Source organism: Bicyclus anynana, chromosome Z (genome assembly GCF_947172395.1).
Source record: "Bicyclus anynana chromosome Z, ilBicAnyn1.1, whole genome shotgun sequence".
In the NCBI taxonomy this organism is placed as follows: domain Eukaryota; kingdom Metazoa; phylum Arthropoda; class Insecta; order Lepidoptera; family Nymphalidae; genus Bicyclus; species Bicyclus anynana.
In genome coordinates, this window is record NC_069110.1 from 5,481,148 (window position 1) to 5,493,090 (window position 11,943).

The window sequence follows — 11,943 nt, forward strand, 5'->3', positions numbered from 1 at the left end:
TATGGATTTCAAATCAATCAAAAATCTTCAAACCACACAAAGAAAGGTATTCCATAATCATGTTGGCATATGGTTTTCTCTAAAAGCACAAACACTTATAATTGAGGTGCAGAAAATAGTCTGCACTGTATAAAGAAAAAGTATTTAAAACACCAATAGTACGTACCTTTCTAGGAACAAGATGCCAAACGATCATATTATGTTGCAGTACTCCGGACTTTGCATTTATAGTCTGCATTCTTTGTGTGACCTCATCTTTTATAAGAAGATAGAGCTGTAAAACTATCTGTACATTAGGTACTTACATCAATTTCAAATCATAAAGTCATTGAAGCAACTCTTTAAAACCCGCCTGATGTCATGAGTTCATTATAACAATGACCTTACATTTGGATGTGTGTGGGAGAGATCTCTGCCAACCTCGCTAATACAAGTTGATCTTTTATAAATGGAATTTTATGCAAAATTACCTCAATTTTAATTTCCTCTCTGAGTAACCAGTGTTCTGTAGTTTGATTAATCAAAGGTTTTATGTCTCTATTTTGGTAATGACTAATTTCATGAGGTTTTATACTAATTATGCAACTAATTATTTAACTTTTAATTATGCAACTACATTTCATTAAATCTCTGAATCTATTAAATCTGCATTATCAGTTTACATACAATGTTGGACAAAGATATTCTTTTTTTATGCTTACAACACATTATCTATTTATTATTTTTAAAGCCAGATGCAAAAAGAGCGGTGTTATAAGTTTGATATGTCTGTATGTGGCACCATACCTCCCGAACAGTTCTATTTTGGTAATGACCAATTTCATAAGGTTGAGACTGCTTTGAGCCTGCCATTTGCTTAACTTTAAATTATTCAACTACATTAAATAAAGAATTGCACCTTTACTATTCTTTTTAAATACAAATTATATGGACTTTAAAGATAAATATTGACATTAATTTTAATACATACTCATCTTTGTTACATAAGTTTATCATTCTCATGTTTTTGAATCATAACAATCTAAAATTTTTTTCTGGACTCTATGACTAAATGCAAACACAAGAATGTTAAAGAGAATTTTTCAAAAACATAAATCACTCCTAATTAAACTATGGTATGTTAGTTTAGAAAGTCCTTAATTTTTGAACTTTAGTTTTTAAATTTTTTATTTCTATTTGTGTGCAGTAAAGTATTTCTTCTTGTTATCACTACATTCAAAATGTCTTCTGAACGTAGGTGGACGACGCCGCGTGGTTCCCGTTTACGTAGGAATAAGAAAAGAAATAGTGTATGTAGTGTAGTTTTCCAACAGTAAAGAAATTTTTCAAATTATTCCAGTAGTTCCAGCAGGCCCATTTCCTATTCTGGTCTTTATTATCAACAACCATCTAAATAAAAACATGCTGCTTACGGTGGATATCATATAGTATGTAGATGATATCCCCCACACTTTGTTGTCCACTTCAATAAAGACTTCAAAATAGTGAATAGCCCAGCTGAGCCTATTCAAAACATACAAACAAACAATCAAATCTTATTCTTTATAAGTGTATAGATGTAAAATTTTAACTATAATATCTGTATGGCCACATTAGGTAACCATATACCTTGTGATATTAAAGATAATATGCTGTGGGAGGCAAACAGTCATCTGCTATTAAACGAGCGGGAGCCGCTAAATTGCCTCTGAGTTAACACATGCATGTGTTATGCTTGCTAATGTGACCATGAATGCAAGGCATGATTGCATAACTTTATTTACACTGAATGATAATTTACTATTGATTGTTTAAATCTCTGATTCTATTAAATCTGCATAATCAGTGCTTTTACATACAATGTTAGACAAAGATACTTATTATTTTATGCTTACAATACTATCTATTTATTATTTTTAACACATGACACAAAAAGGCATGACACAAAAATTGACGTGCCTGCCTGTTTGTCTATGGCATTATAGCTCCCGAAGCCTACTCGAATGGTGTCTCAAATTAAAGTGCACTTAAAGAGAATATTGATGACTTGATTAAAGTGTAATTAATAATTTCATGACATAGTATGACATAGCAGATACTATAGATAACCTATCCTCAGACATACTGAAATACATATAAAACTTCATCAAAATTGGTTAAACTGTCTCGGAGGACAATGGCAACTAACTCTGTTACAGGAGAATTTTATATTTAGATAGATAATAATAAATAAATATGTACATAAAACTGCAATATTTGTGTAGCTGGTGTAGCTATATGTCTATGTTGCAAGCGAATGTTCATTATTCTTACTGTTCCTTTTATTCTAGTTATTAATTTTAATGTATTGCTAGCGAACAATAGCGCATTATGACAGAGTAATAATTAAACAAGACAATTAATACTAAAAATATTATTAAAACTAATGATTTAATGATTACAATTACCACTGCAAAATTAAATTTAATATCATAACTTGTTTATTATCTACATCAATAAACTTGAAAAAATGTGTTTTGATTCCAATTTTATACACTGACTTAACCCTGACACAAAAACATCCATATGACACACATCCCAACTGTATGGAGCGATTTCAAGGTGACTTTTAATTTAAAACATTACGAATTGCAATGTCTTTATATTTAAATAGTTGATACCCGTGACTTCGTCCACTTGATATTCAGATTTTTTTTCGATTATTTGGACATAAAATGTAATCTATATGTTGATCAATAACTTTCTCTATCATTCAGTGAACATCCCACAAAAATCAGTCCAGCTGTTCCTAAGATAAAAATTAAAAAAAATCAAATAACCTGTAAATATAAGCACTTTCTGAAATCACAGACATACACTTCAATAATATATTAATGTCATTGAAACTCAGTATTATATTTTAAAATAACTTGACTGTCTTGGAACACAAAATCGAATTATTGTTTAGCTTTTATACAATTAGAATTTAAATTAAAAGTAAATGCCTAACTACAATTCTACAATACACAATTTATTAACTTTGTACCTGGTGTTATAATATGAGTATACCTTAAGCCTTCTAGCGAGTACTACTTACTATGTTTCAAAGCTATACCATTTTACTTCAGCCATACTTCATGTGCTCTGTTTACCAACAAACAAATTTAAAAGAAGAGTATAAAATAAACTCGTTCTTAAATTAATAAAAATACATTTGTTAAATAAGCATTGAATAATTAGTATATTTAAATTAATATAAAAAACCAAACATGTTACTTGAAATTAATAATAAGTTATGAAATGATATGTGTTTTCTATCATATTTTTTCCAATTTGTTGAACATCCAGTATGGCTTTGGTATAGTTGGTTCTTGAAATTAAAAATAACATTTAATCAAAAACTAATTTGTCATGAAATAAAATAAGGAAATACAGGGAATTGCTAACTTGCTTTATACTAAAAACAAGAATAACTACAGTTGAGAGTAACTTGTCATGAACTAAATAAGAGAATAATCAGTCAAGTGCTAATTTGTCATGAACTAAAAACGAGAATAATCTAAATCAGGTGCTGACTCGTCATGAACTAAAAACGAGCATAATCAAAGTCAATTACAGTTTGTTTCATGTAGGCTGGTGCGGGTGACAGTTCGTTTCACTCTTGAAAGGTTCACGATAATAGTACAATATTATGAACATCATTCAGGCGACTGTCACTGCTGTCTGAAAAACACAAGTGTGCTAAATTGTCATAAAATTAAAAAAAATATATATTTTTTTAAGTAGGATAATGTTTCACGTTGAATTGATGTCAGTCTTTGTGTTAGAAAAAGGTATTGTTGATTCAATGTATGTATTGTATTGGTTTGTATTGTCGTTTCAGTTCGGAGCGTTCCAAAGTCCGCGTGTCGTTCTACCAAGGGGTGCGGCCGCAGTGTCTGTCCCCGCCGCCGGCGCAGTCCGACTCGCACGTACTCTTCGCTGATTTGCTCTCTGCGGCAGTCAACGGCGACATGGCAGAGCACACTATGTATAATAGACAAATCAGGTAAGCTATATTTTGACATGACGGGTAGCAGCGATAGTGATTGTACCATTATTTTATGGCAGAGGAAACACCTCAAGCAGGCCCCAGGACTTGTGACATTGGGAGTAGGTTTAAGGGATCCTTTTAGAATGCATAGCACCTTCCCTGCCAGACATTTTCTTTATGCCCACACTAAATATTTTATGATAAACAATAATTACAACACAAAACACTATCAACTATTACATTATTCATTATTGCACAAAATCACTAACGCGACTGGCAGCGTGACGGTATATACGCTGCCTCACAAACAACTGAGCTGAAATCATCAAATACCCTCTTATTTATACCAACACTGGTACCCCCCCTCTACAATAACATAAATAATTAATGTTAATACCACCTGTAATCGAAGAACTTGTAACATTATCTAGTACCAATATCCACTCCACAGCTGAAACACGCGAACTCTCTGTAGTTTTGTTTTGCCGTGTATCGCCGGTAGCCACACACTACAAAAACCGCCGCATTTGTGATGACAACCACAGTGCAGTTTGCAGCGACTTAAATGCGACTTTCTGTATTACTACCTACTTTCGCTTGAGCACCGTCTTTCTCCGCATCGGTGTATCTGTTGAGAGGTAGTTGATAAACTTGGTCATCACAGTCTTTCGTAAGACAGGCTGTATACCGCGCCACGCTGGCTTCAATGACTCGTAGTGCTATTATCACCGCTGGAATGCTAGCTAGAAACACCTTGGTGCGCGGCAATGGCAAGATACTGAATAGCATGTCATTGATACTATAAGCCTTTGGTGAGAGATACAACTTACGTAGACACCGTTGCGCCTTCGCATCTTTATATAACGATGGGAGGACGCCGCTGCTGCATCAGCAGACGGTAACCACTTCAGAGATTCCATATTTGAGTCGTTTGGATCGAAACGCTAGTACAATGGGACCGTGACCAGAAGGGTGGCTTATATTTAGGTCATATAAGCCAGCCTTCTGGGCATGGCATATGAGATAGAGTAGAGTGAGGTGAGTGTACCTGTCTGTTGATGGTCCTGTAGAAAAAAACATAGTTGGATGTAAATCGCATTCAAATTGGTTCTTTTGTGAATATACAAATGCACAAATGGTGCACTTTGTTGATTAAAATCTACCTAATCCTACATACCTACATTGTACTTTCAGTATTGTATTGTGACCTGAATGAAACTAAAATTAGCTTAATGTTAAATTTACTACAGATATCTGATGTCCTTTCTACTATTCCATTTAGTTACTGTGTTTATAGGTGCAGATTCACTTTTGAAAATACAGTTTAAAAATATCGAGGTATTTCTCCACAGACCTAGGCCAATTGCCTTGATTGGTGACAGAAGGGCTGACTCATTTATTGTGAAAACGATCAGCCTGGCTGTAGAATTCTCTAGCAATATCCTTTATGGTTACGACTTTTTCACTTAATTTGGTTCTATTGTTGGCTCCCAACTTAACATAGCACACATATTGTTTTCATTAATTAATTCATGATTCACATATAAACACTCAAAAAAGCCCATCTTAGGTTAGGTTCAAAACTCTGAAAACTGACGATGACTTAATGACAAGCAACGCTACCCCGATAGCACAGTCAACCTTTGAACAGCGTCTTCGCCGTCATAAACGAGGTCCCTGATTTCTTACGTGATCCTGACCTGTGTATAGGCCTCAGGCCTGATTCGGCCTGCAGGCTAAGGTATAAAGTGTAGGCGCACCAAAATACTCGTATAACGGGATAATTGTTTGTACATATCTCTCTTTCATCCCATTCATAAAGAGATTAAATATTATGCTATGCTGCATTGTCATAAGATGAGAGAGGGAACAATAAATACACAGTATGATGTGTATAGATATTCATTTATTGCTATTTTTCTAGTACTGAAAGCGGATGGGACAACCCATTCCGCCCGGACGGCGATCTGAGTCGCGAAGCCGACGAGATCGTCTCCCTCATCAAGGGTGGGAAGCCCATTACACCGACGCCGCCGATCACAAACCAGGTGCCGATTTGTGATGAGCAGGAGGAGAAGGTGCATGCAAACAATGTCAATGTGAGTACATGGTTATAATTATATATTACATACATGACCTAGGTATTCTATAGATGAGCAGTGTGTAATAAGTTCTTTGCGTAATACATTTATGTTGCCAATTTTAGATATTGTTGTACCTAAACCAGGCTAGAACTCAGAGCGGTAAAACCATTTATTAAAAAACATTTCATACAATTTCAGAATGCCTCTTGTACTCTTTTCATTGCCTAGGCATTGTATCATCATTATATACCCATTCTGAGATGCAGCCGAATATGCTCCTCTTTGCTTATGATGTTTTTCCTTCACCGTTTGAAATACGTGATATTTAATTTCTTAGCCACTCTTTCTTGCCCAATGGATATGACGTCTGCCTCCGTTTCCGGAAGCATTGTATACAATACCTGAGTTGTTACAGATTCCCTGGTTTATTATATAGTTAGATTAGTTAAATACATATTGCTGGTAACACTTACATACAATTTGAAGACTGTCATCATCACTATTACAGGCTAGTCCTCCAGCTTCACCGCAGACTAAGGTGGCGAGTCCCGTGCAGCAGAAGACCGCCAACGGCACAAAGAACGGCACCGCCGTGGCCGAGGTCCGTGCTGGACCCGTGGAGGTGCAGCGCTCTCCGCCGCAAGAGCCACTGCAGCCCGAGCGAGTCACCCTCAAGAAGAAGCAGATGTGCAAGTGCTGCGTCATCCAGTAGTCATCCATCCACCATCCCATCCACCTCATCCTCGCAGCCAGTAACACATGCTTTCTGTATTCAAGCATATTCCGAATAATATGGTGTTTACTCGGTGCTATATCATTTGTTTCTACACAAGAAGTACCTAAAAGTCATGTTCAAATTCAATTATATATCTGAAAACTATCGATGTGTTCATACGTTTTAAAATTTAAAAAAAAATTTGAAAAATCGCATTACTTGTTGCCTGTCTGGCCTGTACTTTTGTGTACTTCGATAATTTTAAGAGTGTTTTTATTATTCACAGTTGCATTTTTACGTGTAACAAGTTTTTTGTTTTATATCTGTTATTTAGTTACTTTGTTTTTTAAGGATTTGTAACAGTTACAATATTTGCGATAGGGTACAAAAGTTTTTTTTTATTATTTGACTAGTCTGGTGATTTGATACAGAATGCTATATTATGGTTGTTTGAGCTATTAGATAGAAGATAGCTATTAAATACACAGCCCGAGTAGTATTTGATTTTATGGCTTTCTATAATTTTTTCAAGGGAATCTCAACAAGATTACTCCAGTTTCTTAAAAAAAAACATTTAAAATAATAAGAGATAATATATTAAAAAGATATCTATTTTTATTGAGACTAAAATCTGAATAAGTTTGAGAAAATGTGAGATGTTAGAATACGTAGACAGAGAAAGAAATAGACGATTCGGCGTGTCGTTATTAGTCAAATTTTTTTTTTACTTATATATTTTAAGCTAACTTGTTACTTATAATTTGTAAGTAGTTGAGGTTGTAATTTTGTGCTCACTTTACGTTTATTTTATATTACATATTAGCATAAAATCTATTAATTTAGTGATAATTTATTATCAATCTTGTTGGAAAAAACGGCACTCGACATTATGTTCATTTATGTGTTCTCATGACACTGAATATCAAATCGTCTCGTTTTTATTCTTTGCAGAGTAAACATATGGGATTTTTTTTTAACAGAATGTAATAGATGGTATCTATTTTGTCTACTACTTTCTCTGCGTACGTTAGAGTATCATAATTTTGAGTATAAAAAAACAATAATTTATTTTAAAACTGTTACTGAGTTGAATAATGTTTAAACACATAATTTTAAATGTATATTTTTATATGTTTATTTATAAAAAAGGAAGTATTATAATCTTTAAAATATAATAATTTACCTAGAGCTTAGAAATATATCAGCGACAGTAATAGAATTTTCACTTATGCATACTTGTGTTCAGTGCCGGATTAAGCTATCGCGGGGCCTGTAGCAAATTTAAACTGGGGGCCCATGTTAGGTTAAAAAAACAAATTCTAAGTTGTTTTCCCCCCTCAAAAGTGACCTTCATATTTAAAAATTTGAAAGTTCAAGATTTTCCTGAAATCTACAAATAGGAACCTATTATTCTGTTTTATTTTTATCAAAATTTTAGGTTTATTACTTCGGACATTTAAGCTAAATCAAGCTAGAACAGTATGAGTATATATCCTTGAATAACTCAAAAGCTATTAATTTTAATATTATCCTCATAAAAAGCTCTTTCATTTGATGAATTGCACTGTGCAGTTTGTAACAAAAAATTTGTCCATATTGCCCACCAAAATTGACCTTTAAATTTTCGGGCGCGGGGCCCTCCATCTTCACGCGGGGTCAGTAGCAAATGCTACCTACCGCCCTATGGCTAATCCGGCGCTGCTTGTATTGTGGTATCGTATTTCAAATTTTCTGGATAATGTCAGCTGGGAAGGTTGTACAGCCACAAAAGAGCAGTAATGATCTCGTATATTTGATTTTATCTAATCATTAAATAAATATAGGAACCTGTGGTGTTGGATTTAAGACTGCTTATTCAATATAATATGTAGCAACTTTTTAAATATTCGAAAATAGCCCATTTTTGAAATAAAATCAAGCTATTCTTTAGGAAGTGTCCTATAATTTGCATGCCCATTTTAGTGCAAGCTTTCGTCCAATAATATGGTTATGTACATAATATTGCTAAGATTGGATTATACTCACTATTTATTTATTATATATATTATGTATAATATGACCGATTAGCGTGCTTGTAAACTTAACAAGTGGTTATTGACAAAATTTATTATCTACTATAGTATCAAACCAAATCCTTATAATACTTTATTATAGTTTATCCTGGACATAAAGAAAACGTTTTGTGTGGCAGCTACCTTTCTTATTGTTTTTAATAAATAGATTTTCCCAACTTTAACTTTCAGTAAGAAAATGTAACAATAGTGCTATAATAGAAGATATTATATAGATAGGAAAGTACTTGGAATGGTGTTGTGGAGAAATTCGGGTAACAATATCGATTTCAGAAAGAATAAATTGTAAAAATTGTAACGAGATTAGGTTGATCCATTGAATCGATGTTTCCTTTGGTAGATAGGTATATAGAAAAGTTAAGACAGTTTATTATTCAGGTTATTTGTTATTGATAGTTAATTTAAACGTAAATTATTTTCATTCGAACTTTAGATTACATTTTTAGATGTAAGCAACAGTGAAATGAAGGCAGTCCGTCGGTAATTAAATATTTGGAACGAATATTGTGTCTGTAATAGGTGTTTAATATAATCTTTTTAAAAATTCTATGCGAGTACATACGAGCAATCTTTTGTGTCATTAGACTTATCGCTTTGTAGGTCTTTGTTTTTATTAACTGCATTTTGATGACATACGAAAAGCATTATGTGTATACCTTTGTAGTTCGTGAATACTAGAAAAGTGAAGAGCTCGAATATTTTAATGTTATTCATTTGAATTAGGAGTGCATATAAAAGGTGTTTTAATATAATTATGTACCTATAATATTGTGGTGGCAACTATACATGTTTAATGTAAAGAAAATCCATAGACACACAGACAGTCGACTAAGATAGATAAATGCACTTAGAGTATAAGCTGTTAGAGTCATATATTAGCCTCCTGACCTGTCTGTAAAGTCCAAAGCTATTTATCTAGCAATTTAACATACCTGCTGCCATTTTGTGACTCCATAATTTCTCACATGATTCTCCACTTGGAGAAATATAATTTCATATCTCATTTTATCTTAAGACTATTATGTTATTTGTCATCTTTTGATAATTTTCATCATTAATTTTATATAATTTTATTTTAAGTGCATCATATGTGGGCACAAAATGCTTGGTCATAATAATTTCTACATTTTTATAATATATTATGTGGTGCCATTTTAAAGTAAATATTTTGATTTTCTTTCAAAACCGGTGCTGTTTCTTGCTGTGATTATATTTAGTTGCAAGGAATGACGGGCCCAATCATTTTTTTTAATATTTAATTCGCAGCAAGGTATTCATATTAGTACATCCATATAATTATGTGTTTATATAAGTGTATTAAGCTCCCATAGTTTTATATAAACCTTTTGATATAAGATGATATAATATATGAGGTATATTGTATGTATTCGTGGCAGCTTTGACGGGAGCTATGTCTGGAATAATTTGGTAACACGCATAGTTAAATGATTGTAGAAAAGTTAAAATTGTATTAGGAGTTACTTGTCTCTCTCTTATAAAAAGAATGTCATAGTTCTTGTATTTCTAAATAATAATACATACTTTATTTTGACTGACGAAAAGGATTTTCATATACTGACAGTATAGTAGAAACAAAATTGAAGTATGTATTTCTAAATAAATACTTCATTTTACTGACAGTATATTGGAAACAATGTTTTAGCGTGAATTTCTCTCTGTGCCCACATGTCCAGTCGGGTCTCTTGCGCAAACTGATTATTATAATTATTTATAAAAGTTAATAGTTTTTGGAAAAATTAAGGCACACACCAAAAAGTGTGTAACTTAAAAAAAACTTATAATTAATTTAACATTTGTACTTGCAACAAGTGTAACCGAGGCCACAGTCCGAACTTTGGTCGCGACTGGCGACATTTTTTAATGCTTCCCTTAGTAACAACAATATTGTGCGTACTGAGATTTAACGTATTCTGTCGGCAGGCGTTATATATGTTCCTTGATAATGTCTTTTATTTGCTAATAAAATACTGTCATTAAGGATAAATATATTAAGAGAATATTCGACGGCTTTCTTCATTTAAATATTTGACTCCACGACATTTTATATGTATCGTGTGTTAACTATTATATATTTGTTTCCAATATTTTACAGTGTTTTAGATGAATGATAGCATATTGAATCTAAAATGACATTATATTTGTATAAAATATTTACTTTCTATTATTATTATTATTATTGTCAATCAATAAATAATTATGTACAAAACTATTACATTGTAATTATTTATATTAAATCTTTAATTAAATATGAATTGCTATTTTACTGCTCCCCAGAATCTCCATTAGAATGATAATAATCTATACTTATAATAAATCTGTAAAGAGGTCAATTCTGTACATGAAATATATTTCCCAAATAGGAGTTGATTAGTGATCGATACTGATGCCAATTATGCAATCAGTAAAATTTTTGTTTGGGTCTGTCTGTCTGTATGTTCGTTATAGAGACAAAAACTACTCGACGGATTTAAACGAAATTTGGTACAATTGTTCTTCACACTCCTGGGCAGGTTATAGTATACTTTTCATCACGCTGCGATCAATAGGAGCAGAGCAGTAAAGGGAAATGTTGGGAAAACAGGAGAAGTTACTCTATTTTTTAAGCTTCCGTCGCGTTTGCAGTCTTACATCGACTTTCACGCCGACGAAGTCGCGGGCGTCCGCTAGTCTATAATATAATCACCCTATCGGTCATGAACTAGGGTTTTGTTTCTAGTCAAAATCAGGAATCCAGTCCAAGAAAAAACAGGTCAGCAAGATTTTGAGGTAAAGTAACTTAATAAAAAAAATTACCATTATAACCTATGTATTTTGTAATTAAAAACTGCCAAATTAATACCTACCTAATAAGACTATTATTACATTAATCATGGATTAAATCTCGAGATGGAGGATGGACGTGCTACGTTTCGTGCAATTACTTTTAATAACATTGTCGACTCTTTAAATTGAAATCGCTATTAAATCTAATAATATACTTATCAGAGATTTTTGCTGGCAGAGGGGACATTTGGTTCTAATGAAAATTCAAACAGGTATTTTATATTTTATTAATTTAAT

The 11,943-nt window shown here is 32.8% G+C and overlaps 1 protein-coding gene across 1 annotated transcript in view; it reads left to right on the forward strand.

Annotated features, from left to right (window-relative positions):
- Positions 1–11,135, forward strand: part of LOC112056054 (uncharacterized) — a 75,229-nt gene extending 64,094 nt beyond the window's left edge. Inside the window, exons 4-6 of the mRNA XM_024096394.2 lie at positions 3,842–4,006; positions 5,916–6,090; positions 6,584–11,135. Coding sequence (XP_023952162.1) covers positions 3,842–4,006; positions 5,916–6,090; positions 6,584–6,787 — 544 coding nt within the window. The 3' untranslated portion in view covers positions 6,788–11,135. The remainder of the gene's footprint in view (positions 1–3,841; positions 4,007–5,915; positions 6,091–6,583) is intronic.
- The last annotated feature ends 808 nt before the right edge of the window (positions 11,136–11,943 follow it).